Source organism: Neoarius graeffei, chromosome 23 (assembly GCF_027579695.1).
Source record: "Neoarius graeffei isolate fNeoGra1 chromosome 23, fNeoGra1.pri, whole genome shotgun sequence".
Classification (NCBI taxonomy): Eukaryota; Metazoa; Chordata; class Actinopteri; order Siluriformes; family Ariidae; genus Neoarius; species Neoarius graeffei.
In genome coordinates, this window is record NC_083591.1 from 29,618,037 (window position 1) to 29,635,865 (window position 17,829).

A 17,829-nucleotide genomic window follows, 5' to 3' on the forward strand; every position below is an offset into this window, starting at 1 on the left:
CTGGTGGATTCCGTCCCGGGCGAGGTAATAATACAAACAATATGAGTTTAGATGTCTGTATGTGTGTGTGTGGGGGGGGATGTCTTTATAGCTGACAGGTTTTTTTTGTAGGGACATTTCGCTGGTCCACCTGAGGAAAAATGAAAAAGGACACAAAAGTTTTCTGTTGGTTATTGAGGTTAAAATTAGGGTTGGACTTGGGTGTATGATAACATTAATTACCTGCAATAATTTTATATCAATGGAATATACTCAAGGATATACTGAAAAAGGTAATACGTGGTCATTCAGATTTAAGAGAACATATGTGTATATTTTATATAAAAATGTTACATTTTTCATCAAAATGAGATGTAATTGATTATACTAAATTTAATTTAAATAAGTTTCTAGTTACTTGTTCCAATCATGCAGAGTGAATGTGATCCACTTACATTACAAAATCTCGTAAGGACGTTCTTGATGACATGAAGAAGAATTGTGGTTTTAAGATGAACTTAATTAAAACAAATGTGGTCTAATAGCACACACAGAAATGCTGCTGTTTCACAAGTGGAGTAATTGTGCGTGTGTGTATTTTTAGGCTGATCAGCTGTTAGATGGTGAGGGGTATGTGCTCAGACAGAAGGCTTTAGCCCGTGCTGCATTGGCCGGCCGCAGTTTTTCCTCACCACAGGGTGAACTGGACATGCACCGACTGCGAAGGGCACTGGAGAGAGTCTCATTTGAGCAGACAATGGGGGGCAGACTGGAGGAGAGTGATACAGAGACACACAACATTCTACTCACAGATTCCAGTGAGACCACACACACATACACACACACACACACACGAAATCTAGTCTATGTTTTTTTATTTTTTTAAAAAAGAGTAAAACATAACACATAGAGGGCAAAAGTGATTGAATCATGATATTTGTTGTTTTAGGTCTTAAGAACTGCAACAATTAAAACTGTTAGAAATGTACATGTCATCAGTTAAGTAAAAAAGTGATAGAACACAATGTCTAGATATATTTTACTAAACTATTGTCTTTTAGACACTGGTGTAGTTTTAAATAAATTCACAGAATAAGCGTAAAACATGTCTTCCTTACAATTTTTCTCTTGCTGATCATGCCTCTTTTTACGCTTCCCTCCAGATGGTCTTCTCTTCCCAGCTTCACCGTTGGACTGGGATGGTTTCACTGATCCTGAATCCCTATTTGCAGCTGCTCCTGTAGGCTTTTTTTTTTAAAGCAAATAAAGAATTTTAAAGCAATAATACATGACACATACACCCATACTAATTAATTCAATACCAGGTTGTGCAGGTGCCATGCCGGTCAGTGATCCATGGCCTGCTGGGATCAAAGCCTGTGTCCTGGGAGGTCAGCATAGACCTGTGTGCCCTCTGGAGTTCTGAAGAAGCGCCACGGGACATCTGGGATGAGATTGTCCACCATCTTGCTGCTCGCTCTGTCATCCGAGATTTCGAGAACATGGCAGAGAAGGAGACAGATATAGAGCATGGTGAGAGAAAAGCAGAGAGAACTAGAAAAAGAAATCAGGGAGTCTGAGCAAATGTAAGATAGCTGGGCAATACTGCAATAAATATTTTAGTCTGATACCACAGCTACAGTATGTCATGATAGACAGTCAGACTCACATTATTAAAGTTTGAATTCACATGAAAGTTTGTCCTGGTGAGAAATTAGACAATCAGAATAAATAAAAATATGTAGATAAATTAATATGTCAGCATGGATTCAGATGTTACAAAAAATATGTGAAATTTAGGCTGTCATTAATTGTAACCAAGTGTAGAGTCAGGCAGTCCTAAAAATAATTTCAAGGAAATTTTAAAATACTTATTAGTTAAAAATTAATGCTACAAACTATTTTTATTTGAGCTTTATTTTGCATCTTTAAAAAAGGCAAGGCAGAACTACTAGCCATAATTGCATTTGGCATACTCCAGTGAAAGTATGCCAGATCATATATAGTGCCCTCCACGATTATTAGCACCCCTTGTAAAGATTTGTAAAAAGGTTCGAAAAAAATCCACCTTTTGGGTGAAGTAGCTCCACCAAAAAATGAGAGAAATCCAACCTTTAACTGAAATAAATTTATTCTGAGAAAAAAATCCTTCATCTCATCTCATTATCTTTAGCCGCTTTATCCTGTTCTACAGGGTCGCAGGCAAGCTGGAGCCTATCCCAGCTGACTACGGGCGAAAGGCGGGGTACACCCTGGACAAGTCGCCAGGTCATCGCAAGGCTAAGTCCTTCATCAAGAAATAATTATTTTCAACAAAAACACATGTGCCACTGTTATTAGCACCACTGCATTTAATATTTTGTACAACCTCCCTTTGCCAGTAAAAAAAAGCACTGAATCTCCTCTTATAACATTTTATAAAGTTGGAGATACAGAGCAGGGCATATGAGACCACTCCTCTTTACAGAATCTTTCCAGATCATCCAGGGCCCTAGGCCCTTTCTTGTTCACTCTCTTCTTCAGCTCACCTTACAGGTTTTCAATGGGGTTCAGGTCCGGGGACTGAGATGGCCATGGCAGAAGCTTGATTCTGTGGTCAGCTAACCATTTTTGTGTTAATTTGTACATATCCTTCAGATCATTGTCTTGCTGGAAGATCCAATAATGACTCAGTTTTAGTTTCCTGGCTGAGGCAGACAGATTTTGATTTAAAATGTCCTGGTATTTTGTGGAGTCCATGATGCCATGTACCCTAACAAGGTTTTGGTCATGTGAGTGGGAGATAGTGGGATGTACCGTAAGTGCTGAAAGATTTTATTGAAAACACACTGGCAAACTGTTCCAAATCGTCAGGCAAAAGCAGAGTGGGAAAACAGGCAATGTTAATGTGAGGCACAGAGAGTATAACCAGGGCAAAGACAAAGGTCAGAATCCAAAAATACAAGTAAGAGTCAAAACTGGAAGAGCAATACAAAGGCTAGGTCAGGGATTCTCAATGTTTTCTGCTTTAAAGCCCACCTATACATACCTATAACGAGTCAGGAACCATTAAAAAAGATCCCCAATTATTCTGACTTATCTATTCTATTAGAATCTAATAATGTATTGTAAAGTGTATTAATGGGATGCAACATCACTCCCTGTTACAGATGGGAGCCCAGGAATTAAATAAATGCAATAAAAACTGTTTTTAATCGTAGGTATTGTATTTAAAACTGTATGGCTGTGCCAGAAGCCAACATAAAACCATGCATACAGGGCATTCTCAGTCAAAAGGGATTAATGATCCAAAAGTGGAGTCTGATCCATTAACACAAGAACTTATTACCATGTTTGTGTACAGCAAACAAGCAAGTTATAAAAACTAAGAAGTACACAAAAGTGAATATAGAAACCACTCAATGGGATAGATCCTTACACATTAACAAAGAAGGATTTTTCCTATGAGTTGGAAAATTATCCATCCATTGAGTTCCCCAACATCTCAAAGTACCTGGTGCTGTAGACATTGTTCTACACAGACTAACAGATGAAAACCTGGAAGAGCATGGAGGCCTACAACTTTTTATATGTGGCTGAGTTAAAGATCCGGGGATCAGGACACTACAAAATGGATGACGGTAGATGGATCTAAGTGCAGGAAGAGTGTTTATTAGCAGGTGGGATATTTACAAAAACAACACAAACAAAAGCAAAGCAGAATCATAAAGCAGAGTATTTAAACAGTGTTATAAACATGTCTAGAAACAAACATGACCGTGATAATGATAATACTTCGCAAAGCCTCTGTGAAAAGGGTCCATATCTGCATGTGTTGATTGTGTTCAAATCAGTATCCCATAATGACTGGGTCCCAAGTGCGCGCACAACGCACTCCATGAGCACGCGTGGCCACTCGAGCTGCACCAGACTCAAGTGCACAAAGGCGTGACAGTCAAGTGTTCACCTGCTGTGTGGCCACAACTTTTAGCTCGTGTATATCGCCATGCATCGCCATCAAAATGCTTCATTTTTCATCGATAACCCATTGCAAAGCATTGTGAGCTGTAGTGTGACCATAGCTTAATGAGGCGGATGTGACGTCAGATGCAACCCAGTAATTGTACCCTACTATGAGAAAAAATGAGCTTCAACTTGAAAAAAAATTTGCAGCCCACTAGATGGTGGTTCATGGTCAACTAATGGGCCACGGCCCAGTAGTCGAGAAACACTGGGCTAGGTAATCACAGGATACAGAGCATATACTTCAAAGTCTTTGTATGCTGAGAGTCCTTATAAGCACGAGCTGTGATTGCACTCTGATCAAGAAGAGCTATATGGCAATTAGCCCTAATGAGCTTGAGCGCGGCACTGCGTGCCAGTTGCGGTCTGAGGCACGTGCTTCCGAGTGCCAACGCGCATGGATGTGACAGTTTCTAGGACCTTTGGAGGAAAAACAGCCCGGAAACATCACAGAACTTCCACCATATTTTACAGTTGGGATAGGGTTCTTTTCATTACAGCCATCCTTCTTTTTAAGCTGAACCCACCTTGAGTGTTTATTGGCAAAAAGTTCCATTTTTGTTACATCAGACCATAAAACACAATTCCAGTCAAAGTTGTAGCAGCATTTTGCAAACTTCAGGTGCTTACATTTGTGGTTAACTGACAGAAAAGGCATTTTTCTGGCAAACCTTCCAAATAATCTGTTGGCTTGGAGGTGGCGTCTGATGGTGATTTTGGGGACTTGGAAACCCCAAGATTTTATTTTTTCTTGGAGTTCACCAAAAGTGATCCTCGGGGATGGTTTTTCCCCCCTCTCTTACCATCCTCACTGTATCTGGGGGCAAAATAAACTTGGGTCCTCTTCCAGGCAAGTTTGTAGCAGTTCTAGTTGATGCCCATTTTTTTTATTATTGACCTAACTGTAGAAATGGGCATTTTCAGGCGAGTAGATATTTTTTATAACCATTCCCTGACTTATGAAGGTGAACATACTTCATTTGGTTTGTGTTCTCTTATCTTTCACATATTGATGTGAATGTACCTAATGTGTATATTGTGTTCACTATAATTTCCAGGGGTGCCAATAATAGTGACATGTTTTTATTGAAAATAATCATTTCTTGATGATGGATTTTTTTTTTCTCTGAATAAATTTGTTTAAATTAAAGGTTGGATTTTTCTCATATCTTGAGTGTGAAATGAAGCTATTTCACCAAAGGTGAATTTTTTTCTAACCCTTTTTATTAATCTTTACAAGGGGTGCCAATATTCTTGGAGGGCACTGTAAATGTTTGATGCAGTCACTCTGGCAGGTGCAGTGAAACTATTGACAGTAACTTAATTTCAGGAATAACTTTTTTTCTTTTGCAGTAATCTAGACTTTTTGAACGTCAGTCAAGATAGCTGGTATTATTTCTGATTAGTCATGAAATGTCTGATATGATTATAACATCTAGTACCTAGACTTCTGCTACTAGAAAAATTTCAATTTCTTCTATTACTTGAATTTACTTTTTTTAGAAATCCATCTCTGTACTGCAGGTTCATCAAAGCGATACCGAATGAAGGCCATTCAAACCAGCAAGAGCTGTGGAATCATCTCCATGTACACAGCCTTCAGTACTACTGAGGCCAGCCACAAGAAAATGTTTTCAGGGTCCACAGACATACGGCACTTAGGTAGACACACTTGCACAACATAAGCTAATTTTGCAGATACAGCAAGCTGACACACACAATCATTCTAACCTACATAACAAATGAACAGCAATGTGCCCACAGTCACAACAAATTCTGTATAGCGAACAGGACAATTGATTTGTGCTACAAGGATCTATTTTGTTCCTTGTTTAAACTAAATTAGTTTAAGCATTGGTCAGCCCTCTTTTTGGTTTCTCCCTATAAGTAAAAGAATTATTTCTGTGCAATCCAGAGCCACCCTATTATTACTGGTAATGGAATGTTTCATAAGTGAATATCAATAGTGTTTTTATACATGAAAACAATCATCTTAATACTTACCTGTTAAATCTATTTTCTGCAAATTGTTGGCATAGCCTATATGTCTTTTAAAGAGAAACCTCAGAATGCTTCCCTATCAAAATGCGTTCCAAACCAAAACCTTTTTAAGAAGCTAAAAAAAAAAACCTTATTACACAGCTTTGTTGAATACTCATTTCTGATTGATCAGTTACAGCATTCTATGGTCTGTTATTTCTGAATAGCAGACTATTGCTATGAATAACAGACTGTTGCTATGGACACAGTTGACTTTGAAGGACCACGTCCAATCATATCAATCTGCAGAAGTCTGCTAAATATTTTAACTTTAAAAATTAAATTAACAATGTTGGCTTATTCCTGACACCCTGTGGCCAGTTTGCTTTTTTTGGCTACTGCCTCATCCACTGTAGCCACTATGTCATCGTGTTGTAAGAGTGAGTGTAACAATAGAGCACTGCGCATGCGCATACAGGTGTCTCATCTCATTATCTCTAGCCGCTTTATCCTGTTCTACAGGGTCGCAGGCAAGCTGGAGCCTATCCCAGCTGACTACGGGCGAAAGGCGGGGTACACCCTGGACAAGTCGCCAGGTCATCACAGGGCTGACACATAGACACAGACAACCATTCACACTCACGGTCAATTTAGAGTCACCAGTTAACCTAACCTGCATGTCTTTGGACTGTGGGGGAAACCGGAGCACCCGGAGGAAACCCATGTGGACACGGGGAGAACATGCAAACTCCACACAGAAAGGCCCTCACTGGCCACGGGGCTCGAACCCGGACCTTCTTGCTGTGAGGCGACAGCGCTAACCACTACACCACCGTGCCGCCCCGCTTTCAGACATGTTTATGCTTATTACTGAGGGAAAGTGCATTCCTATTTTAAAATATACTCCAGGTTGTACCCCCTTCCTCGCCTTCTTCGCCAGTGGGCCCATGTGTGATGTAGATGTGACACACGTCCAAGTTGTTACGGGAAGTTGTCGAAAAGAGTATTGAGACCACTGAGCTCTAGCGCCAGGTCTTTTCCGCGAAATAAGAGTTTCTGTCATGGCGACAGCGTGGGTATGTCAGCCTCGGTTCGGAGGTTTCGGTTTCAAAAACTGTAAGAGATAAGAGTAGAATAATTTAAAATACAGACACTTGGTATATTTTACTTTTGTGATTTTTAAATTGTTCATTTTTGGATTACGCTTCATTTTTGTGGCTACTGCCTCATAGAGTAAATATATATGCTATATTTACTGTATGGACATGGTATCAGAAAGCAATTTTATTTATAAGCAGTAGCCACATATACCCACAGGGAACTAAATAAATACCCACAGTGAAATAAATCCTTTTTCAGTGTGATTCAAGGCCCCTTCACTTCACGGAAAAAAAACACCCTGGGACAATGTTACAAATAAACCTTGAGAGGAACTAGACTCAAAAGGGAACCCATCCTCATCTGGGTGGCACTGGATAGTGCGATTATAAATAATTTATTTTCTATAACTGTATAACATACACTGTAAAAAAAGAATAGTCGAGAATACTTGAAATTTCAAGGCAACCGTCTGCATTAAGAATTTTATGTTTTGCCAACGATGTATGCCCATGATAATCCAAACTATGATAAAACTGTTATCTTTATTAAGAATTCTTAATTAAGTCAATTTTCAATTCCTCATTCTGCCAACATAGATTTCTCTTTTTGCTGAACAGTGGCATTCACAGTAGTACAAAAAGGCAATTGAGGTTATCACAATTTTTTTTTACCTTTATTTGGATAGGACAGTGTAGAGACAGGGAGGGATCGGGAAATGACCTCAGGTCGGAATCGAACCCGGGTCCCCGGATTTATGGTATGGCACCTTATCCACCTGAGCCATGACAACATGAACTTCAACTGGAGAGAGAACCACATTGCCCAGTCCTTGCATTTGGGAGAGGAAACCCCGTGTCTTGGTCATTAAGAGCATGCGCTGAATAAACACCTGTGGCAATTATGTATTTTCAATTCAGATTATTCACTATTGCATATTTACACATCATTGAGGTGCACCCTATCAGTTTGATGTGGATTTTTCTGTTCGTTAATAATTATTCATATTTTCTTGTCCATTCAATTGTGAATATGGAATTACTTGAACAAAGCATAATTCTATTTTTTAGAATTATCCACATCAAACTGATAGGGTGCACCTCAATGATGTGTAAATATACAATAGTGAATAATCTGAATTGAAAATACATAATTGTCACAGGTGTTTATTCAGCGCATGCTCTGAATGACCAAGACACGTGGTTTCCTCTCCCAAATGCAAGGGCTGGGCAATGTGGTTCTCTCTCCGGTTGAAGTTCATGTTGTTGTGGCTCAGGTGGATAAGGCGCCATACCATAAATCCGGGGGCCTGGGTTTGATTCTGACCTGAGGTTATTTCCTGATCTGTCTCTACACTGTCCTATCCAAATAAAGGTGAAAAAAGCCCCCCAAAAAATTTGTGATAACCTCAATTGCCTTTTTGTACTACTGTGAATGCCACTGTTCAGCAAAAAGAGAAATCTATGTTGGCAGAATGAGGAATTGAAAATTGACTTAAGAATTCTTAATAAAGATAACAGTGTTATCATAGTTTGGATTATCATGGGCACATCGTTGGCAAAACATAAAATTCTTAATGCAGACGGTTGCCTTGAAATTTCAAGTATTCTCAACTATTCTTTTTTACAGTGTATAGTCAAAAAGTATAATTGTGTTAACAGAAACTTATGAACAACTTATGGGTATAAGCATCAGACTCATTTCTGAATACATACATTGGAGAACCGAGGGCAAACTGTTCTTAGCAACTGCAGTCCTAAGGCTATCCAAGGAAGAACATCCATAGCCATCTTTATGGTTTCTGTGTGGTTAATATTTTGACTGTCCATGTCGGGCCATCTTTAGCAGCAGTGAATGATTTTCAGATGATCCAAACAGAAGTAGGGCATCAGGATGGATCAAGCAGGTCCAGATAGCAGAAGAAATCGGGATCATTGGTATCTCAGGAGCAGCATGTGTAGCTTGATGGAGAGAGAGGGAGGGAGGGAGGGAGGGAGGGGGATAAAAGGGGGGGAAGAGAGAGAACACAGGTTATTAGTATTATGAGGTGACATAATTCAATGCTATGCTCATGAACCCTCCAGGTCTGCTCTTTTACCGAAGAAAAAAGCTATTAACAAGGTCTTAACTAAACAATTGTTTTCAGCCTAGACTTAAACACTGAGACTGAGTTCCAAACACTATTTAGAAGGCTATTCCATAACTGTGGGGCTTTGTGTAGGTGTGACAGATCACAAAGACCAGAATTTCACTTGGGTACTGCAGCGCGAAACCATTCAGTGTTTTATAGGTAAATAGTAATATTTTATAATCGATGCAAAATTTGAATGGGAATTAATGCAGTGTGGATAAGATAGGGGTGACATGGTCATATCTTCTAGTTCTAATAAGGACTCTGGCTGCTGCATTCTGGACTAACTGGAGCTCATTTATGCACCTACTGTAACATCCAGATAGTAAGGCATTACAATAATCCAACCTAGAAGTAACAAAAGCATGAACTTGTTTTTCTGGATCACGTAGAGACTTTATATGACCGACACTTGACCACGCCCCCACTGCCACATTCTTATTTTAGCAATATTTCTGAGATAAAAGAAGGCTGTCTTCGTAATATTATCGATACGAGTTTCAAATGAAAGATTGGAGTCAATGATCACCCCGAGGTCTTTTACTGTTGTACGCAAAGAAACAGAAAGGCATGAACTAGTTTTTCTGCATCATGTAGTGACATTTTTATCTTAGCAATATTTTGGAAATGAAAAAAGGGTATCCTAGTAATATTGTTGACATGAGTTTCAAATGAAAGACTGGAGTCAACTAGCACACCAAAGTCAGAGGAGTTTACGCTTTGTCATTAAAATGACAGACTATGTTTCTGAGATAGGGAGTGAGAGATTTCAAGCTTGATATGAGTAATATTGTCAACAAATAGGATTAATCTCATATTTGATTTATTGTAAGCTTATGATATAAAAAGGTAAAATATATTTAACTATACATATTTAAGATGTTTTCACTTGATAAAATTTAATTTTTTGCAGTATAATGGCATTGCCTCAAAAAACATTAAGTCGAGAGGGTACCAAACTTAACTTATGCTATAGGCTACTGTCAAATGAATTTTTTGAGCAACCCCATTATAGGCAGTTGAGAGCTGACAACATAGTCATCCAGCATATAGTCAAGTAGCTCATTTTGAGCAATTTTAGACATACTTTTTTTCAGCTGTGTTAAAGGTAATATAATTTAACCAGGGTTTACAGATTTTACTAAGAGTGCATTATCGAAGCGCTAATTCTAAAAAACCACAGAACAGACCTGAAACTAGCCCAGAAAATGTAGAAATCAAAAAAGGGAGACATTTTTTGCTGGAGTTTAAATGATCTGGAATTGTGAATGAGGACAGACAGCATGGTGGTGCAGTGGTTAACATTGTCGCCTCACAGCAAGAAGGTTCTGAGTTTGAACCTTGCATCCAACTGGGGCCTTTCTGTGTGGAATTTGCATGCTATCCCCATGCCTACATGGGTTTCCTCCCATAGTTGTTTCTTTGTGTTAGCCCTATGATAGATTGCTCAGGGTATACCCTTGTCTAGTCCAAAGTCAGCTGGGATTGGCTCTAGCTTCCCCCATGATCCGAACAGATAAGCAGTGTAGTGGATGGATGTGAATGAGAACTTTATGAAGATCAGTATTTGTTGAATGGCTAATATAAATAATGGGAGGCGATGGGGTGAGTTGTCACTGTTTTTACTACAAAAACATTTTTGATGTACATTGATCCCAGGTTGTGCAGTGGGTCGCATTGCCAGTTCACAGCTCCAGAGTCCTTGGTTATTGTTAATTGGTTTAGTTGGGTTACTGTCCATGCAGTGCTTTCCATGTTCCCTCTGTGCTTGCATGGATTTCATTCTGGTTCTCCGGTTTCCTCCCACTGTACAAAACACATGCAGGTAGGCAGATTGACTGTACTACATTGCCCCTAGATGTGAGTCTGTGTGTGTGTGTGTTTTTATATACTACTGAGGACCAAATGTCCCCACAAGGATAGTAAAATCTGCCAATTTCGACCTTGTGGGGACATTTGGATGGTCCCCACGAGGAAATTGCTGTTGTGTTTTTTTAAACATTAATTAATTAATTAATTAATTAATTAATTAATTAATTAATTTAAAAAAGAGCCAAAAAATTTCCTTTTCATTACTGAGGTTAGGTTTAGGTGCAGGCACAGCATTAATTAACTGCAATAATAATTGTCAATGGAAGGTCCTCACAAGGATAGTGACGTGTGTGTGCGCGCGCGCGTGGTGCTCTGCAATGAACTGGTGAGCCATCTGTGGTGAATTCTCCAGGCTTGCATCCAGTGTTTACTGAAAATGAATGAATGACTAAGTGTCTTTGCCATGGGTGGTCATGTTAACACTGCTGTGTGTCATATTTGTGAAGATTTAACAATGTGTACCTGGAATGTATGTATGTGTGTTTTGTTAGTGGTATGTATTCCAACACTGGTTTGTGTTGTGTAAGGTGTGCGTTATGGGAGTAGACACACAACTGGTACCAGGAGATGGAGGGCATACTCTGTTGGTCGCAGACCATCCAGCAGAGATGGCAAGGAGATGGATGACACACAAACCTCTACAGGTAGGTAATAATGTACACATGTCTACAAAACATTTGCAGCACTTCATATTGTTTTACATTATTGTCCTTGCACACCTGTAACATTGGATTTCTGATGGAGCTCACATCTTCAAGAGATTAAACACTCAAATTATATATTTTTTTCCAGACAGAGAAAACACCCCAGCTTCTCCACACAGTCTGGCATCTTTGGGCAGCAGTAAGTAGAGAAAGAGAAATACAGAAAAAATGAGTGAGTGAATATGAGATGGAGAAAAACAAAGAAAGAGCAAGTGTAAGAGAATTGATGATAAACTAGAGAGAAACAGCATGAGAGTGCAAAGCACAGTGGAGTTAAAATTAAAACCCTTATAAGGAGTTACTGAAACTTGCAGATTTCGGTTTAGTCTTAAAAACAGCTTTGAAATGGCAAAAAAAAAAAAAAATCAAGCCATTGTTTTTTGTCATAGAAATCAATTTCATTAACATCTGTATTGAAAGGTACAGTGTAAACCGCTATGTCTGTCTGTGTCAGGTGGGGATCCTGGGAGTCCATCTGCTGCTTCATCCCATTCTCAATGTTCAGTCCAAAGCAAGTCCATGGAGAGTTTCTTCAGCTCCAGGTTAGAAATGTTTGTTCAGACCTTTGTTATACTTTAACCCTATAAGATGCTAAGAACTAGTGCATGCTTTCAAAACCTAAAGAGTGCCAATTACATTACTCATTAACTGCTTAAGATTTTTAGAGCTCAGAAAGGCTTTGCTCCTGCCCGATTTCCTGAAGCAGTATAAATCTACCTTGCACACTTTGAGGCAGACCTACTGTTAAACCTCTGCTGGTGGGAGATGATTCCCAAACTATAGAACAATGTTCTGGAGAACATTAGGGGCACTCAGCAGCCTTTGCTTGCAATTAAAATAGTTTATGTAATAGATCGATCCAAAATACTATAAATGGCGAATTGTATTTTTCTGATTTTATCAATGGAACTGAATGCTCATGGCTCGCTACATAGTCTATGAATTGTCTCATTGCATTCCCAGCAATCATGTTATTTAATGGTGAAATGTTATTTAATGGTGAAGTCTGGTAACAATTTTAAAAATTTGCTACAATTGTCAGAGAACCTAAGCCAGTGTCTAAGAACTTTGTCTAGACAATGTGCTTCGCACCACCTTGAACAGTGAAAAACAATTTCACTCTTCATGTACACCGATCAGCCATAACATTAAACCATGGTCAGGTGTAGTGAATAAGTGAATAACATTGATCATCTCAATACAGTGACACTTGTGAAGGGGTGGAATATGTAAGGCTGCAAGTGAACAGTCAGTTCTCAAAGTTGATGTGTTGGAAGCAGAATAAATGGGCAAGTGTAAGGACCTGAATGGCTGTTGTCAAATTTTGAAGACTAGACGACTGGGTCAGAGCAACTCCAAAATGACAGGATTTGTGGGGTGTTCCTGGTATGCAGTGGTTAATACCTACCAAAAGTGGTCCAAGGAAGGACAACTGGTGAACCTGCAACAGGGTCATAGGTGCCCAAGGCTCATTGATGTGTGTGGGAAGCAAAGGGTAGCCTTTCTGGTCTGATCCTACAGAAGAGCTACTGTTAAACAAATTGGTGTAAAAGTTAATGCTGATTATTGTAGAAAGGTGTCAGAAGACAGTGCATTGCAGCTTGCTGCATATGGGGCTACATAGCTGCTGACCTCTGTCCACTGCTAAAAGTGCCTACAATGGACATGTCAGCATCAGAATTGGACCATGGAGCAATGGAAGAAGGTGGTATAGTCTGATGAATCACATTTTCTTTTACATCATGTGGAGAGCCAGGTGCATGTGCATCACTAACCTGGGGAAGAAATGGCACCAGGATGGGAAGAAGGCAAGCTGGTGGAGGCAATGTGATGGGAAACCTTGGATCCTGGCATTAAAGTTGATGTTACTTTGACACATACCACCTACCTAAACATTGTTACAGATCAAGTACACCCCTTTATGGCAACAGTATTATATGATGGCAGTGGCATCTTTCAGCAGGATAATGCACCTTGCCACACTGCAAAAATGGTTCAGCAATATTTTGAGGAACATGAGTGTGGCAGCGGGGGTGTGGTCGAGCGTCAGCTATGAACGGCAAGAAGTCAGGTTGGATCAGTAGGTAATGTGACAGCGAGGAATGAGAGAGAGAGCTGCGTCACCCCATCGCGTGTGTTTTTGTGTTCCGTCAATGAAAAGTGTAATAATAAAAATAACACACCTGTTCTGAAGCCTGCTCCCAGTTCCTCTGTTTCTCAAAAGTTAATGGAGTCCAAACCAGTCAGAGAGCACCTCTAAACACTCACCAATGACCTCCAGCACCAGCAGCATGCCCTCATCGCACTGTCCATAGACCAGGGGTGGCGCTTCCAGGCTCTGCTTGAAGCCTAGGCAGAAGTCCAGCAGGTAAGCTGGAGCTGGATCCAGTCAACGGGTGCTCCAGCAGTCGTCTCTGTGGCCCGTGCCCATACAGCTGGTCAAGATGAGGCCGCAGGACTACCCCAATGCCTTGCTCAAGCATGTCGCGGAGATGAGCTCGTGGCCAACCTCACAGTGGGCAGCTCGCCTATTGCTGCTCCTGTCAGAGGAAGCCCAGTTCGTGGCTCGGCAACTCCCGGCCACCAGCATACTGGAGTACCCCAACCTGAAGCAAGCCATCCTACAATGGGTCGGCCGTGGCCCAGAAGAGCACCACCAGCACTTCCGTTCACTGGCATACTCAAAGTGGGCTGGCCATTGGCGTTTGTGCAACAGCTCCAGGACGCCTGTTGAAAGTGGCTGCTCGCAGGTGAGTGCAACATTGAGACCATCCTCGAGCAAGCGACACTGGAGCAGTTCATCACCCAGCTGCCAAGCGAAATGTCAGTGTGGATCCGGTGTCACAAAGTGGCATCACTGGAGGAGGCAGTCCGGCTGGCCGAGGATCACCTGATGGTGTGTTTTTTTTCTGGAAGCAGGCACACCCACAGCTTCCTCTCCACTCTCTCACTTTCACTTTCTTCCCCTCTCTCTCCTTGCCCCTCTCCTACCCCAGCCCTGTGGAAACAAGCCAATTACCCCAAAACCAGCTCTTGGCATTCGTATGGGGGCCTTCTCAAAGTAAAAATGAAATTCAATGCGTTCTTGACCTGAGAGCAAAACACCACGCACTGAGTCACATAACCCAGGAGAATTTGCTACACGCCCAAGAACATCAATCTCGCCTGTACAACAGAGGGGCACAGCTAAAGGAATTTGCACCGGGAGCTCAAGTTTTCATTTTACTGCCCATTTCAAGCTTTAGAGTGCGGATGCTGACTGCTGCTGAGCAGCATAGGTTCAGGGTGTGTCACAACAAACTCTTGTATGCATTGAGGATGGCGGAGGTGAAACAAATACACACACCAGCAAGCTATAAAGCGAACATTTGGCAATACTACAGGTTTTACAAGACAGACGGACAACTTGACAAATCAAATGCAATTTGCAAAATATGCCGTGCTGCTATAAAGTGCACAGGCAGCACAACTAACCTTATTACACACTTGAAACGGTGACATATTGTGAACGTGGAGGTGTCTGCCAGTGCCCTGGCCTCCCCCACCTTGTGTTCAGATTCATCTCGGGCTCATAACTCCAAGAGTGGTGAACAAAGTATTGCAGCTTTTTTTAATAGCCGCCTGGCTAACAGCTCTACTGATTCAAAGACAATAACAAATGCCTTCGTTTTTTGTAAAGGCTTAGTGTTACAGAGAATGAGAGCTTCCAATACCTCTTCCACATCTTGGAGCCTAGGTACAAAATACCAAATAGAAAGCTATTCACCAAGAAACAAATGCCTGCTCTGTGCAGTTGCACACAATTCTGATTGGCTACAAGGTGTCCTGACACAAGGTATTTGAGGCTTTTTTTTTTCTGTTTTCAAATTCTCACCACAGCTAAGTTATTTTACTGTCATGACTCATCATTATGACAGTGAGACTGTTTACCGCAGTATGTGAATGCCAATAAGAGTTTACTTTTTTTTTCATTTGCAAGCAGTTATGAAAGACCCCTTTGTGAAAGGTTAATTTATTTTTTATAGTTCATAATATAGAAACTGCATAAAGTTTTATAAATGTCCTTAAACTAAGGAAGCAGATGGATATCAAATAATGCATTCTGTGAGGTAACCGAGGACTAAAAGGAGGATTTTTCCATTGAATTCAGCCATTTTGTGACCAAACTCGGTACGCGTGAGAATGGTAGCTTAGTAACAGAGAACTTGACATTGTATTTCCAGCAATGTAAACAACTTGATTTCAAAATGACTTCCCATTTGAAGAATGTGATCTTTCTGTGGTTCAGCATCTTGGGATTCCTCACAAGACATGAAAGCATAACAACAGAGAACACCATCAGATTATTTCCACAACAGAGAGAAGAAACCTTGATTCAGAGAAGTCTCTATATGACTTTTTCAACTTTGAAATCAATAAAGAAACCAAGTATGAACCCAACCAACAAACAAGGGAGGAAACGCATACTAATTTACATCTCTACAGCACTTATCCGTAATGCATCAGATATTGAACAGAATCCAAGACCTCGAACTCCCAAATATCCATGTCAAATCTGTAATAAAGCCATGACGTGAAAGCAATGAGGACTTGCCTGCGACAACTGCAAAAAATGGTTCCACACTGAGTGCATGCACATGTCCCCCCCCCCAGTATACATGTCACTCAACAATGTATCATGGCACTGTACAAACTGGAATGCCAAACTTCTCATTCAGTTTATTTGACTGGACCATCATCTCTTCACAAAACAGCTTTTCTGCATTAGACTGTAGCAGTACCAGCGATGCTTCAGAGAAAAGTTCAGGGCCACCAACATCATGTTCATCACCATCTGCCCCACCTAAACCCAAGTGGTCAAGTACCTCATCACTCAAAACTATTATCGTCAATTTTCAGAGCATCAAGAATAAGAAAGTTGTTCTTAATCTTACTGGGGTCAGATTGTTCAATATCATGGGCACAGAAACATGGCTTAGACCATCAATCAGCAGTGCAGAAATATTCCCCCCTAATTACAGAGTTGTCTGTGAAGATTTGATGGATGGATATGGAGGAGTCTTACTAGTCATCAAGAAAAAATTCATTATAGATTCCATAGACATTAACACCACGTCAAAGGTGGTCTTTGCCAAACTAGACCTAGGCAGAAACTTTAATTATTGGAGCCACATACAGACCTCCATCAAGTGACAATACTTATATTGATCAGTTATGTGGCACAATCGAACATTTTTACCAGGAAAACAAAAGTGCTGTATTCTGGATTGGAGGGGACCTAAACCTACTGGACATCAACTGGAAAACATCAACCCAAGTTAACCAGCCTATCAACAAGAGATTTTTAGACATGATTCAGAACTGTAGTCTTGATCAAGTTGTCACCTTTCCAAAAAGGAATGAAAACACATTGGACATCTTTCTTATGAACTGCCCAAGTCTCATAAATTGATGCTGTCCAATACCAGGACTATTGGCTCATGACGCAGTTTTTGTCGAATCTCCAGTTGTGGCAAAAAGAGGAAAGCCAGTAAAGTGCAAGATCTATCTTTGGAAAGAGCAGACTGGGATAAAATGAGTCTAGACTGCCTAAATTTCAAACAGCGATTCTTAGCGACCCACAGCAAGCTATCATCCATTGAGGATATGTGGCAGGACATCAGTACTGCTCTGACTAACATCCTTGAATCATCAGTTTCATCAAAAATGACAAGTACTCACTTCAACCAACCATAGATTACTCAAGAACTGAAAGCTCTAACTGGAAGAAAGGAAAAGAAGCTTTCGAAAAGCCAAACAGACTAGGAATAATCAGGATTTTAAAAGATATCAGAAATTGAAATCCACAACTAGGACAGCATGTAAGAAGGCCTATAATGAGTATATCACAAAGATAATTTCACCAGATTACACCACTAACCCAACCCACCGCTATAAGGCCAACATACTCAATACCCAGTTTTCATCAGTGTTCAACTCAATGTACTAATATAAAGTCAATGGGTGAAGCTGATTTTCCAGAGATGAACACCATCATCATTTCAGAGGAAGGTGTACTAAAAC

General features: G+C 40.4%; 1 protein-coding gene across 1 annotated transcript in view; it reads left to right on the forward strand.

Moving 5' to 3' along the window:
• vwa5b2 (von Willebrand factor A domain containing 5B2) overlaps nt 1-17,829 on the forward strand; it is a 133,967-nt gene that overhangs the window by 105,676 nt on the left and 10,462 nt on the right. Inside the window, exons 14-20 of the mRNA XM_060906037.1 lie at nt 584-797; nt 1,143-1,219; nt 1,305-1,512; nt 5,506-5,643; nt 11,590-11,706; nt 11,855-11,905; nt 12,221-12,308. Of these exons, the coding sequence (XP_060762020.1) occupies nt 584-797; nt 1,143-1,219; nt 1,305-1,512; nt 5,506-5,643; nt 11,590-11,706; nt 11,855-11,905; nt 12,221-12,308 (893 nt within the window). The remainder of the gene's footprint in view (nt 1-583; nt 798-1,142; nt 1,220-1,304; nt 1,513-5,505; nt 5,644-11,589; nt 11,707-11,854; nt 11,906-12,220; nt 12,309-17,829) is intronic.